General features: G+C 36.2%; 3 protein-coding genes across 6 annotated transcripts in view; 2 read left to right on the top strand and 1 right to left on the bottom strand.

Moving 5' to 3' along the window:
- Positions 1-1,373, bottom strand: part of atp5po (ATP synthase peripheral stalk subunit OSCP) — a 48,239-nt gene extending 46,866 nt beyond the window's left edge. The window contains exon 1 of the mRNA XM_072585571.1: positions 1,355-1,373. The gene's annotated coding sequence lies outside the window, so the exon portion shown is untranslated. The remainder of the gene's footprint in view (positions 1-1,354) is intronic.
- The window catches only part of mrps6 (mitochondrial ribosomal protein S6), an 88,262-nt gene continuing 74,837 nt past the window's right edge, over positions 1,010-14,434 (top strand). Inside the window, exon 1 of one of the 2 annotated variants that reach the window (XM_072585573.1) lies at positions 1,010-1,157. In XM_072585573.1, coding sequence (XP_072441674.1) covers positions 1,113-1,157 — 45 coding nt within the window. In that variant the 5' untranslated portion in view covers positions 1,010-1,112. Of the gene's footprint in view, positions 1,158-2,365; positions 2,468-14,434 lie in introns of those variants that run through there. The other variant, XM_072585572.1, reaches the window with a different exon arrangement.
- Positions 1,037-12,994, top strand: LOC140486435 (sodium/myo-inositol cotransporter-like). 3 transcript variants are annotated; one of them, XM_072585567.1, is made up of 2 exons: positions 1,037-1,157; positions 9,955-12,994. In XM_072585567.1, the coding sequence occupies exon 2, from the start codon at positions 10,274-10,276 to the stop codon at positions 12,392-12,394; it is 2,121 nt and encodes a 706-aa protein (XP_072441668.1). In that variant the 5' UTR covers positions 1,037-1,157; positions 9,955-10,273; the 3' UTR covers positions 12,395-12,994. The 3 variants fall into 3 exon arrangements, with proteins under 3 accessions (XP_072441668.1, XP_072441669.1, XP_072441667.1); XM_072585568.1 differs by lacking the exon at positions 1,037-1,157 and adding an exon at positions 6,291-7,966; XM_072585566.1 differs by lacking the exon at positions 1,037-1,157 and adding an exon at positions 6,291-9,395.

The following is a 14,434-nucleotide window of genomic DNA, read 5'->3' as shown; positions in this document are numbered from 1 at the left end:
GTCATTAAAGTCGTAGGGCAAGTTGAGAGAGCAATCAATAGAGTTAATTTAAAATAGGGACATAGCGTACAAAAGCAAGAAAATTATGATAAGTCTGTTTAGATTTATTTAATCACAACTGGAGTATTGTGTCCAGTACTAGGCACCACGCATTAAGAGTGACGCGAATTAGAGAAGACTTCGAAAAGGCAGCAGTTTCAGGGATGAGGAACTTGGGTTACGTGGATAGATTGGAGAATGTGGGAATGTGCTCTTTAGAGAAAACAAGGCTGCGAGGAGATTTGATAGAACTATTAAAAATCTTAAGGAACCTGGACAAAGTAGATTATAAGAAACTGTTCCTATTAATGCAGGGATTAAGAAACAAAGGAAAGAGATCAGCGTAAGAAGCAATGGGCATGAGGAAAGGCTTTTTAAAAACTCACTGAGGGTATAGGATCTAGAATGCACTATACAGATTGTGAGAGTGGCACTAGAAGATTCACATGTGGCTTTGAAAGGAGATTTTAATCATTTGGTGAAGAGATATTTGCAAGGCTGGGGAAAACAGGAAAATGGGACAAGATGAGTTGGGCGTGCAGAGAACTAGCACAGACGCGACAACTGCAGAACCTCCTATGTTGTAACAGTGCATGATTCTGTAACATCACAAAGGCCGATTATGTGGTCATTTTGATGTTTGTGGATGTTTTCTGTATATAACCGTTCTGTCATTACAATAGCGCAGTGACTACACATCAATAATAGTTCATTAGCTGTAAATTTAAGGTCTTTGAGAACCTGGGTTGTTGGTAAAAGGTGCTACGTAAATGTAAGTCTTCCTTTCCTTCAGAAGAATTGCCATTTAATTGGGTTACTTGAGCTTGCCTGTGTTTGCACAAATAATGTTCGCCAAAAATCAATTTTCAAAGCGGGGAAAAGATCAGCAAAGAATGGCGCCTGCACCTTTAAGATTGTGTGGGTGTGTGCGCCTTTAAGAGGCAGTGGGCCCATGGTGCTCAGCTGGAGGGGACAGGGACTGGAAGAAACTGCTTTAGAGGCGGGGAAACGGGAGGCCAAATCTCCATATAAACGAACACGCGGGAGAATAATCGCCGCAGGATCATAACAACATGCCCAGATATGAGCTTGCATTGATTCTGAAGACTATGCAGCGGGTGAGTGTTGACCAAAACAAAAACGAAAAGAAAGAACGAGTGAAATAAAACAGTCGCCATCTTCCCGCTTCATGGGCAAACCAGCGACGTGGTGGAAATCCCCATTAACCAGGCTGGCGGGAAACGACAGTGATTTCCTCCTCTACCATTACCTATTTTCTTTTTTAAAAAAAACAACAAAAAATGTTTTAATTCACCTGGTGTCAGGATAGTGCGTTTTGTTCTCTCTTCTAATCAAAGAGTTGATTGGTTTTTTTTGAGGCCCGACTCTACCTTCGTGCCAGCGAGCGGTGCTGTGGGTTTGCTGATTTTTCTGGAGAGAGTCGCTGAGAGCGAGAGAAACGTTAGTTGAAGAAGCCGGCTGGGCTTCGGCTGTTTGGAGAATGAAAACTAAAGCTGACCACCGCACCTTTTTTCAAATCAGTGCCCCCTACCTGGCCAAGTCTGGTTTGTTAGGGTTTTGGAGACGTTTGGATGAAACACTGCCCCCCCCCCCCCCCCAACTCCCTGAACAGAAGTTTAGGACTGCTCCATACTTAACGGTTCTTTGGTTAACGGAATAAAATGAGAACTGTAGATGGGTATCTTTCTGCAATGCATTTAAACGCGTGAAATACTGACTTTTAAGTTGACTATAGTTATTCAGTAATGTTAGACGTTGAGTTAATCTGTTCGCGTTATATTGTTATATCTTACAAATTTACAATCAAATCATATTAACAATGAAGAGGGCAAAATCAACGGGATAATGATACTTAGTCTTCTCCTAGTCTAACTAATGCCAACAGTTAATTTAGTTGTGCAATTATGTAGTGTAAGAAGTATTTAGTAATTAAATAAAGGTGTTTAAAACTATTTGGAATAATGTGTTGGGTCAACTATGCAATCTTGCTTCTACAGCTCTAGCTTTCCCTGTTGTGATAAACTTTTGGTTTACAGTTGAGTTTTTATCTTGTTGCTGTGCAGAAGGTAGGTTAATTAGTGATTACCTATGGTGGAACCTTGATCTTTTTCATCTTGGCACAATCCATCCAATGTCTATAAATCATGAACGAGTTGAGTATCAGTGGGATTTAAAAACCAAAGAACGTGTTTCACATTCATTTACAGTTTTAAAACCAACTTGACATTGATTTGAAGAATTTTAGCCTCCAATTTTAATCAGTAAAGTCTACAGTCCATGTTATGAATTGCATTTTGCAGCTAGTGACTGAAACTGCTAAATTATTTGGAAAGTTATGATGCTGGACACTTTCCAAAATAGATCTGCGAAACAAACTTCTAATCTGTGGTATATAGTAGTTATGAAGGTAAATTTGTCACTTTGTTACAAGAGTTGCTGACTTTAATTTTGGAGAGTTGACTGCATAGATGTCCCCAAAAGCCTACTTTTACTCTAATTGTTTTGTATTAATCGCTTGGTAAGTCAATCTGACTTTTCACTATAAAACTTGGTTCCTTCATGCTGTCATGCGTTGGTACACCTGCCAAAAAAAAGCCTTTTGGGGTTCTAAGTTTATATGAGGTGATGATTTCAAAAAATAATATTTTGACAGCACTAGAATCAATTCTTTGAGTAGGAATCTACTCTCCTTTTACTTGCAATCTTTGAACAGGTGCATGCTGCATGAGTTGGCAAGTTTTTAAAACCGTTTACTCTGATATTTAATGTGGGCTGTAAGTTGTTATTGTTGCATTAAATCTAGTCGGAAAAGAAAGCTACTTAATATTATATTCCTTTTATGTTAACATATTTGAATAGGAAATAAGTAGATCTGTTACCTCAAGGTTCACTGTTTGCATTTTAATGTACAGTAACCTCCCCAGTTCAGAATACTTGGGACCAGTTTATTTCTAGGTTTTGGAATTTTCTGGATTATAGAATATCACTGAAAAGAAGTCATGTGGATGAAGCTTTTTGTCTTGCTATCATCGGGGCAAATGAAAGATTATCAAATTTCGAACAAATACAGAAATTTACACTACAAAATGGTTGGCATGGTTGCTGAATGAAGTTAATTGTGTGTGAATCAGCAAACACTAGATATAACTACCTGAAACATAAAGTAATTATAAAAATATTTTTTATATAGATGTTATATAGATCTTCAATGTTCTGTTACTGCAGTAGTGTACTAAAATGATGTGGATGCTGAACATAACTGGCTTCTGAGCAGTACATTTCTGGACTGGAGGGATTACAGTTTTCTTTTAAATAACTACCACATTCATGAGAGAACATTTTTGGTGCATCTGTTTTCCACTCATCCAAGTCTTCTGCACAGTAAATATGTATTATTCCAGTTAAGATATTGAGCTTCAGAAATTAATCTTAAAACTAAGCAAAAATATTGCTCTTAACTTGGGCTGATCTGCGCTTCAGTTCCATTTAACCATCTTTTCACAATATTTCATCTAACAAAAAAATCTGTCTGCTAATCTTAAAACTGTGTTTGTCCCAAGGTGGTAGTAGATTTCTACTACCTTTTTTCTCATTTTTGTTCTTGAACACCCAACTCAATTTAAAGATCATTTCCTTGCTATTCTCCCTCAGTTTGGATGTATGTGGAGAAACGTAATCCTCTATTAAATCCTTTTAACATATTTTAAAATGTGTTGTTTGACCCTCAGTCTTCAATACAAGTGAATATGTACCAAGTTAATGCAATCTGCTCTTGTTTTTTTTAAACCAACTAAGCTCCTGTATTTACTGGAGTACTGTTGAAAGCATTATAAAGCTAAATAATAACTTCTTTACCACTGTCCTGTAATCCCCATGAGGTCCAGGCAAACCCCCTTTTACTTTTCCTATACATGTACTGGCTTTTTATGGTTTGTGGTACTTGACTCCTAAAACTCTGGCCTCCTACAGTTCCTCGATTCTCATCATTTTAAGATATATTCTCGCTTTTGTTTTGTACTCTTGCTTCCATCTGTGATCCCTCCTTTTGAGTATAGGAAATTAGATTTGATATCAATTAAGTTGTTTTTAGTAAGACTGTTAACAAGTGCTGAAAATTCCAATGCACAATAAAGTTGAGAGCTGGGTTGGAGTCAAAACTATAATTCTTGGAATGGGGTGGGAGGTGTATTTACTGTTTTTTCTGTCACAATGCATGAGAATTTGATAATTCTCTGCATAGGCTGGACAGGTATCCATTCCATCTTGCTGAATATGGTGACAAGCTCCCAATTTTATAATGTAATCTTGTAAGTAGCTCAAAGAGAGATTCAATAAGTTGAGAACCTGTTTCTTTAATTTCCAAGGCTTAAAAACTGCATTGAAACTTGGGAATTACTAAAAGCAATAGTTCAATTAAAACATTCATGTAATTAATAAATTGCTGCTTTCATTAACTTCTCATAACAAACATAAACTTATTTCTAATTTGAATAGAACAATAATGCTATTTGTCTTCACAAGTAATGAGAATCTGGAAGAACACAACCTGGTCAGAATTAAAAATGGCACATAGAATTCTAATTTAAATTAGAATTCTATATTCTCTAGTGACTGTATTTCTGTTGGTTTAGGTTTTATAGAACTGGAGAGCATTTTATAGAACCTAATAAATGTAAAAGCTTTTGTAGTATGTAGGATGAACTCTATGCTACATTTGTAGTATAAAGATATGTTATGGTTAACTATAAGGTACTGTCATTGAATATTTTGCTTGTTATCTTCTATGTTCTCCAACAGTACTACTTGTGGCTTTCTTTATTATCTATCTTCACTAGCGTGAGTAACACTCACCTAGAGCCGTAGAAATAAATCCATTGAGACTGGATATGTATTTTTGCAAAATCCCTATTAGCTTAGGAACATTATTAAAGATTAACTAAATATTTCATGGCATACGTGAGATGACTTTTTTTTAACTTCTACTACGGTACTGATTTGTCATTTCATTCTTGGTTGCTTCCTAGTTGTATTAGTGTTTTCTGACTTCCACATCAGTAAAGCAGTGGGTTCTGGTAATGATGAAAGATATAGACAATTATTGCTAAAGTGTTGTCATAGTTTGAATGGGCAAGGAATGCTTACTAATCAATTTTGAGTTATCAGGAAGACCTGCCTGGCAAGGGACTATTTATGAGAGGACAAAATACTTATGGAACTTTAACTTGGCTATTGCTTTATTGCATAAGTGTTGACATTCTGTCTGCAATATCTGCTGCAGTACTGCAGGTAGGTGAGCTTGGCACACTGCAACTGTGTGCAGTTTAACTGCATTTCCTAGATGGTATATGTGATAGAATATAATTGTTAAAATATAACATTTCCATACAGTGGGGATTTCAAGCTGGGAAAATAGTTCTCAAGTTTTCTAAAAATTTTTAGTTTTTTAATTATTTGGCAGTCAGCTTTTTAAAATTGAGAAACCAATACTTAGGAACAAAGCTGATATTGTGTGATACGGTCAAAGTAGGAAACAGGTCAATCAAATTCCATAGTTATTTAAAGGAAACAGATTTTATAGGTGAGATGGCTGTAAAAAGGGTGGAATTGGGTGGATAAAAGTTGTAGTGATGGGAAGAAATTGTAAAGTATCTAATAGATTTGGAAGCCTTTGGAACTGATAAAGTCCAGAATGCGTACAATGGGCCTTTGGTTTAAATTTAAGAAGAATGTAGAGATAAATTAGAATATTTAAAATTGTATATTTGGAATTTTTAAGTAATCATTGAAGTGATAAATCACCATCCATTGACCAACTAGAAATATTAAGTTAAGAAATTAGCACCTATCTGATAATGAGCTTTTTTCTCATAGGCTGCCCGAGCATGTGCAAGAATTTCCTTTTCTGACCAAGGTATTTGAGTCTTTCAACAAATTTTGATTTATGGGAAAAGTGAGATGTTTAATACGGGCACCATAGTTCTTAGGATGACTTTTTAGATTATATTAATCTTCTGTTTAGTTTGGTAAAGATGGAGAAGCCAAATAATGAAGTAAAAGCAAGCTATTGAAAATAATTCTAAGAAAGCACTTTTGAAGGACTGAAAAGTCTCTCTACTGTATCATTGAAATAGATGGAAGAAATTGAAGTTATTTTTGAGCAGTTGTGCACTCTGTCTGAGATTATAACATCGCATCAGGAATGGGTGGGGTGGGGGGGGGGAGAGAGAGAGAGAGGTGGTACAGTGGTAGTGCCCTGACATCTTGGTCAAAAGGTCTGGGTTCAATCCAGCTACCTCCGACATCGAAGTGTCTGTACAAGAGAAGGTTGTCATTCAGCTTATTTTGTCCACGAAAGAATTACTTTGTTCGTCTCATTTCATTACTATTTATGATCATATGATCTTTATTTTTATTCAAATGCTGATCCAACTTCCTTTTGCACATTGCTGCTTCTACCATCCTTCCTCAATGTGTACTCTAATCTTAATTTTCATAGTAGTTCTTTGACCTTCTGATTCTTTTTCACTTTTTATAAGTCTGTTTCTTCTAGTTACTGATTTTCTCCCCAAATAATTATTTTAATTTTGAAGACCCGTTCAAGTCTATGTTTATCTGTCTGTTCTCGAAGGACAATAATCCCTGTTTCCCTACGTAATTGAATTTCTGTATCTTGGGTGCCATTCCAGCAAATCTCTTCACACTCTTCAAAGCTCTTGTGCTCTTCCTAAAGTGGTGCCCAACATTGATCTCAGCACTCCAGTAAACTTTCTTAAAAAGATGAAATTGAAAAAGAGGTGACGGGACAGAAAGAAAAAGTGAAAACAAACTTTTACCTAATTTTGGAGTTTTTAAGAAAATCTCACGGAATGAGACTCCACATCTTCTTTTAAAAACAATTGCACTTGAATGGAAAATGTTATGTATACTGGGTAAGTACCACAACTTTTTGAATGATGAATCCCTTGGCCAGATACCATTGTATCATTGTAGAAAAGCCAGGAAAAAGGTAGCCCAGTTACCTATGTTGTTATTAAGCAACTTGCACGTGTGGATATGGAAGTGGCTGTCTGCTTTACTCCTTTTTATACTGGTGAGTGCCAAGCCTCACTATTATCCGAATTGCAAAATATAGACAGCATTTTTTTGGTGTTGAGGAATGTGCAAAGGACCCTAAAAAGTTTGATAAACAGTGGAGGATGAAACAAACTTTCTAGTATCAAATCTAAATGTTTTAAAATTTTGCCAGTTTTGTGCAACATGTTGTTGATGTACTATTGGAATTTAATGCACAATTATTATTCGTGTGTCTTGTATTAAAGAATTAGCAATATAAATTGCTGGAAACATGTGCAATAAAATATACAGTGCAATAGCAGAATGTCATAAAGTTTGTATACACTCCATAACTATGAACTGGAGATGTATGGTAGGGGATTGATTTATCGCCAACCATATAGCCATTTTGAAAAAAGAAATAATCTTATACAGCGATGTTCTCAGAGTCGAGATTGGCTACAGTTTGAAAATTTTGAACTAACATTCCAAAGTACTGATAGCAATATATTTTAAGGATACAAATGTAAATAGTGATTAGGGAGAAATTCTGAAATTTGGTGTGTAAGTTACAATTTAATGCATGGTTCTGTCCTTTAACTATAAGGGTGTGACTATAACTATGTAGAAAACTATAAAATAGAGCTATGATATGTTCGCTAGATTTGATGGTAGTATTGGATCATTTAGCCTTTTGAATGCAATTACTCCAGCACTTCTGTTAAAGGTGCATTGCTGTCAATGGTACTTACAGTGCAGCTGTAAGCTTAGGATACCTGCACCATTCATGTGCTTCACGTGAACCTCAAGTGCAAATCTTTTGGAAAACCCGTGGTTTCTCCTTTCTGCATACGTGAGTAGATATATCTTCTAACCATTTACTAGTACATTCAGTTATAGTAAACTTTTATTACAAATGCACTTTGAAATGTTGAGGTTTTTATATCTAAGTATCTACTATATAATTACCACAACATTTTTTTATTACCTCCTTTAAAATATTTTGAAGCAACCTTAATTCATATAATCATCCTATTTGTAATTGGCTACATCATATTAAGATTATAGAGTTGATTCTTGACTTGGTGAATTCAAGATGTTCTGAACTGTACAGCTTGCAAGTTTCCAGATCGTTGGTCTCTGAGTCACTCCTTTTATTTCGGGTGAGGGTGATGCACTACAGTTGGCTTCCATGTTGTCAAGGTGGGGGCAAGGACGCAAACCAACTGTTTTCTGATTGCTATCTAGGGTGTCATCTCTGCTGAATCAATTGCTGACTTCATCTTGCCTCCTATTGAACTTCCACATTTTTTTTAACATGGGATCATTAAATAATGATTATCAGGAATTGGAATTCTGGTTCATTGCTTTTCTTCTGCACCCTACCAAAGGTCAAGGACATTGAGGTTAACTGTAGTACCCGAACTGTTGGATAATTTATTATCTTGGCTAATTTATTGCAGCTCTGGGATTAAATGTTGACTGTTGCATCACAGTACAAATTTCCATTCCATTTCCCTGTTAGCAATCAATGAGCTTCCTTTTTTTTTGCCTCTCTACTACCGTGTTATAAATGCATTGATCAGGGTGACATCTTTTCCCACTTTTTTCTTCAGATTTCTACTTGACTCTTTTATTTGTAACCTTGTTTTCAGTTTTAAGATACAGCCACTTACCATATTTTTGACTTGTGTGTTAAACTTTGTTTTGCAGAGTCAGCCTAAATTTAAGTAGTTTCTGGTGTCACAGATGTCAGCTGTACATGGCATTCAATTATTTTTATCAAGATACTGAGTATTTAACAGTTTAATGCTTGTGAAAGGCCTTACAATGCTAAATATAAGCTTCTTACTTTTTGTGTGTTTTTAAAAAAATCTTTACTTCCTGAAATGCTCCAGAATTATTATGGGCTGAAAATCCATGGTCTTTTAGAGAGGCAAAACAGATTAATTACTTAATTTCCCCCACATATATTTGTCCAGTACCATATATTTTTCTTTCTGTTTGAGCAGTTTCAGCAATTAATGTGTTCATAAGATCTTTAAAAATTTATTTAGTGGTATGTATCCACCTGCCACCAATGAAACTTTTTTTATTATAAAGAAGGACTTTTTTTTTTAATGTTACACTTTCTGACTTAACTTGTTAGTTTTCAAACGTCTGGCATCAAACTACCTTTTTGAATGTTTTGACTTTTTTATTCCTATGCATTGATTATGGACTGCTTCACATGATTGCTCCATGCATGTCAATCTCTACAACTTTCCACTAAATCCACACTGGTAAGTTCACCTGAATTTGGTGTTGAGGAATTGTATGGATCAAATTTGTTGCATTTAAAGAGCATGCTTCAGGAGCCAATGGTTTGCTGAAAATGCCTTTAACGTTTTCCCAAAACAAACTAATTATATTGGAGCTTCCATAGCCCACGTTTGTGGTACTTGTGAGTATGGGATTGGTACCACTTAGTTTGTTTTGTATAAAAATAATATACCTTCAAATTGCCATCTATGTACTTCCATTTCTTTTGATTTTTCTATCTGATCTCACTTTAATTATGCCACTTGAGAATGCTTGCCCTCACATCCCCTGATTCATGTGCAAGGTTGGCTTATGGAGTTGATGGAGTTAGTGATCAGTAATATTGATCACAATTCTGCAGTCACCTCTTCTGCCTTTTTCTTATTATAATAGAAATCTGATCTTTTGACATGCTAACTAGCATATATTAATTTTTAGCCTTTGAGAAAATTTGCATCATGTTTTTTTTCAGAATTGAAGTTGATTTAAAAAGTGCAATTCTAATATCCTCTTTTGTCTTTTGTCTTTGCTGTCTTGCAGGAGTGTAACTCTAGGCCTTACTAGACCTGTCAGCAACAGCTAAGAAATTCAACACCAACAAATTAAGCTGTGACAGTCTTGAGGAATGCTACTAAAAAGAGCATGAGAAATAGTCAGAAGTGAAGTAAACAAGATAAATAGTATTTGGCATCCCAGTACCTGACAACTGGAATCCTACAGTTTCAACCAAGGCAGCAAACCAAAGGACAAATATTTATCACTCCATACAGTTTTTTTTCCCCTACTTCATTAGCAATCTTAACGTGCCCGGTCATTGGATATCTTATTCTGTTAATTGAATCTCAAACATTTTATAAAAATGTTTGGCTTTATGGAACCAGCTGATCTAGCTGTTGTAGCACTTTATTTTGTCCTTGTAATGTGCATTGGTTTTTTTGCAATGTGGAAGTCCAACAGAAGTACTGTGAGTGGATACTTTCTTGCAGGACGCACCATGACCTGGATAGCAATAGGTGCTTCATTGTTTGTGAGCAATATTGGCAGTGAACACTTTATTGGGTTAGCAGGATCTGGAGCTGCCAGTGGATTTGCAGTAGGAGCTTGGGAGTTCAATGCAGTGTTGCTTTTACAGTTACTAGGTTGGGTTTTCATCCCTGTCTACATCAGGTCTGGTGTGTTCACCATGCCGCAATACCTTTCAAAACGTTACGGTGGTAACAGAATAAAAGTCTATTTTGCTTTATTGTTTTTGACATTGTATGTTTTCACAAAGCTTTCTGTTGACCTGTACGCTGGTGCATTGTTTATCCGGGCCTCACTCGGCTGGGACCTATATCTCTCTATCATCATCTTGATTGGGTTGACTGCAGTGTTAACTGTTACAGGCGGACTTGTGGCCGTCATCTACACAGATGCCCTACAAGCAATTCTTATGATTGGTGGAGCTTTAACATTGATGGTTGTTGGAATGGTCAAGGTGGGAGGCTTTGAGGAATTGAAACAGAGATACATGTTGGCCTCACCAAATGTTACAACGGTTCTAGCCTCCTTCAACCTAAGTTCTACAAACACTTGCCGCATTCACCCAAAAGATGATGCTCTCAAGATGTTACGTGAGCCAACTGATGAGGATATTCCTTGGCCTGGCTTCCTGTTTGGTCAAACGCCAGTCTCTGCTTGGTATTGGTGTGCTGATCAAGTCATTGTGCAGCGTGTCTTGGCAGCAAAGAACATAGCTCATGCCAAAGGAGCTACCCTAATGGCTGGTTTTCTGAAACTCTTGCCCATGTTTATCATAGTCGTACCTGGTATGATTTCCAGAGTTCTCTTTACTGATGAGGTTATTTGCATTAATCCAGAACATTGTATGCAAGTATGTGGTAGCAGAGCAGGTTGCTCAAACATTGCCTATCCACGACTAGTATTGGGAATCTTGCCTGCAGGCCTTCGTGGCCTAATGATGTCAGTCATGATAGCAGCTTTAATGAGTGATTTGGATTCTATATTCAATAGTGCCAGCACCATATTTACCCTGGATATTTACAAACATCTTCGAAAGGCTGCCAGCTCTCGTGAACTGATGATAGTAGGTCGTCTGTTTGTTGTCTTCATGGTAGCTGTAAGCATTGCCTGGGTTCCTGTAATTGTAGAGATGCAGGGAGGCCAAATGTATCTTTACATTCAAGAGGTTGCAAACTATCTCACTCCACCAGTAGCAGCCCTCTTCCTTCTTGGTATTTTCTGGAAGCGCTGCAATGAGAAGGGCGCTTTCTATGGAGGTTTGGTTGGATCCATTTTGGGAATTATACGCTTGATTCTTGCTTTTATTTATCAAGCACCAGACTGTGACCAAGTTGATACCAGACCAAGTTTTATCAGAAATATTCACTACATGTACGTGTCAACTTTTCTGTTTTGGACCACTGTCATTACAGCCATTGTAGTAAGTCTGCTGACTCCTGCTCTTCCCAGGACATTTACTTCTAGTACCATGTTCTGGGCATTAAAAGACTTGGACACTATAAAAAGCTCTCAAAAAGAAGAATGTGATAAATTAACAGATCAAACTATAGCTGAATGCAATGGCCATACCACAAGTGCTCATAAAAAGGACACCGATGGAATCGAATTAGTTCTTTTAACACCCGAAAGCGATGATTCCAAATCTTTGAATTCGGCGGTCATCTCAGAGGGACAAACAGTGAATGATCATTACACAAATGGACAAACAGTTGTTGTGGACCCAGAAACCAAAGAGGAACCAGAACTGGAAAGAAACAAATGGTGGAAATTTTTCGACTGCCTTTGTGGACTAAAAAATTATGATGTGAAGAATCCAGTAGCAAGAGTTTCTGTAGAAGATGAAATGATTTGCATACAAATGCTACAAGAAAGTCAGAAGATTAAAGTATTGTTAAATATTGGACTTCTATTTGTATTATCTTGTGGCATATCCATGTACCTTTATTTCTCTTTGTAAAATCAGCCTGAAAATTTTAAGTAATTTTTTTTTGTTTTTGAAGTATTTTCTTTTAAATTTCCTTTTTTGGCACAGGTAGATAACTTTATAAATAAGTTATGGTAAAAACGGTGAGGGAGGGAGGTTAGCTAGAAGTCCATTTCACTCTGCCCAGTCTGATTTCGTGATGCAGAACATATATGGTAAAATTAGCCAAAGTGCCTTATATTAAGGTGGGGCAAACTACATTGTAGTTTAGGCTCTGGTGTTTAGCAGCTGCTGTTGAGAATGTGCATGTGAGTTTCTGACGAGGACCAAGATTAAATTCAGTTATGAAGTCACTGTATGGTTCAATATACCTCTGTCCACAATTGAGGCTCACTGGTATCTTATGGGTTATCAGAGTGTCTCCTGACCAGTAAACTATGCTAAGTATGTGAATCCGTGGCTGAAAAATAAATATTGTAACCTTTGGAATTAAGTCCGTGGCCAACTTAATTTTGGGGTTTACAATTTGTCACTAAATATTTTTTATGTAGTAGATGACTTTGTTTCTTTTCTGGCAATTATTCTGTGAACGATAAGCTACAACTGATTTTATTAAAAAAAAATTCTTTGAAATATTTATTTTAAAGTTATTTTTCTGCCCAAATACATCATCAAATGGTAAATGGGAGAAGGGAAATTTTAATCTGTTGATCATAAAATGCTTATAAATGTCTGAGCACTTAAATATTTTTGCCCCAAAAGTAGTTGAATGGACTGAATTAATTACTTCACTTAATATTTTATAAGAAGTAAGAGCACTTCAATTTTGCACTCCTAACTATTTTTCCCTCATAATTATCGCCATCCTCAATTCACCTGTTCCCACACTTGCTGCCCAGTAGTCTTTGGATGATGGTGACCTCCTTCCAGATCTCTTCCACAGAGTTAGCTGGCAAAAGGTGTGCAGCAGTGGTCTTGGAATAGGTTTTCTTTCTTCACATCTCTAATTCACCCTGTGGGAGTTGAGTTGTGTTGAACATCATCTTTCACAATAGGATCACGAATTTCCTGGAATGGGCAGGGAGGTTGAGCCAATTACTTTGTATTTAGCAGATGGATACCTGTTTTTCCAGTATATAATTGTGCTGTATATGTTAAATCAATTTGTTATAATTTCTGCACTCCAAGAAATTCATTGAGCATGTAGGCCAACACAAGGATCATAGTCTTAACATTTTAAATTATGAAAAGTTTTGCTAATGTGTAATAGTTATGATCAGCCTGTTAACCCTCGTAAAGTTAGTCCTGTTTTGGCCTAAATCAAATAAGAAGTATTATTTCTTTATTAGGTAAGTGTCTGCTTTTGGTTGTATTCAGTGATAACTATATGCATTGTGGCAATTTAAATTCTTTTAGCTTATGTGGATCAAGTAGGGTTGGTGTGATAATTAAACTGTTATGTTAACATAATTGGCTCTTAACCCCTCCCCCAGCCCCATTCTATATTTTTAACTCATGAAATTTTAAAACTTTGTAGAGCATAATGATTGGATGGAGGGGAATCAGACACGTACATGTTCCCAAGTTAATTTTAGGTGTCAATATTCTCTTTACTAAACCTGAACTAATAAGATGCCTAAGTTTTTTTTTGAAAAATGTTAGCTGCTTTACCATTCCAATATCCTTGTAGAGCTGTTTTTCTCCCACCACACTTGCTTTTTGGTTTCCTATGTTTCTGTGCTTATTTTCTCCTCAGTCATTTTGCTTTTAAAATTACAATTTTATTCTAAAGTTTGATTTTTGAATCCTTTTGAATGAGCTGTTTATATTGCATCAAAACACAAGTGCAGGTTATTGTAAGAAATTCTTTAAATAAAACAGTCATGAGGAGAGAACAATAATTTGTATGTCGACAAATTGATTTTATGTCTGTATGAAAAAAATTTGTGCCAAGCTCTCTTTCATGTAGCATGACATTCCTCCATTGATATGAGTTAGTGTCTAGTTTCCTAATTACATATTCAAATCCAAACTACCAGCACTCTCAGTTGGGAAAGGAACCCACTGCAAGTG

The sequence above is a fragment of the Chiloscyllium punctatum genome, chromosome 15 (assembly GCF_047496795.1).
Source record: "Chiloscyllium punctatum isolate Juve2018m chromosome 15, sChiPun1.3, whole genome shotgun sequence".
Taxonomy (NCBI): Eukaryota; Metazoa; Chordata; class Chondrichthyes; order Orectolobiformes; family Hemiscylliidae; genus Chiloscyllium; species Chiloscyllium punctatum.
This window is presented reverse-complemented; position numbering and strand designations above follow the sequence as displayed.

Bases quoted from the DNA above. Each gene is read 5' to 3' on its own strand.
- LOC140486435 (XM_072585567.1), top strand. From the start codon at position 10,274: ATGTTTGGCTTTATGGAACCAGCTGATCTAGCTGTTGTAGCACTTTAT.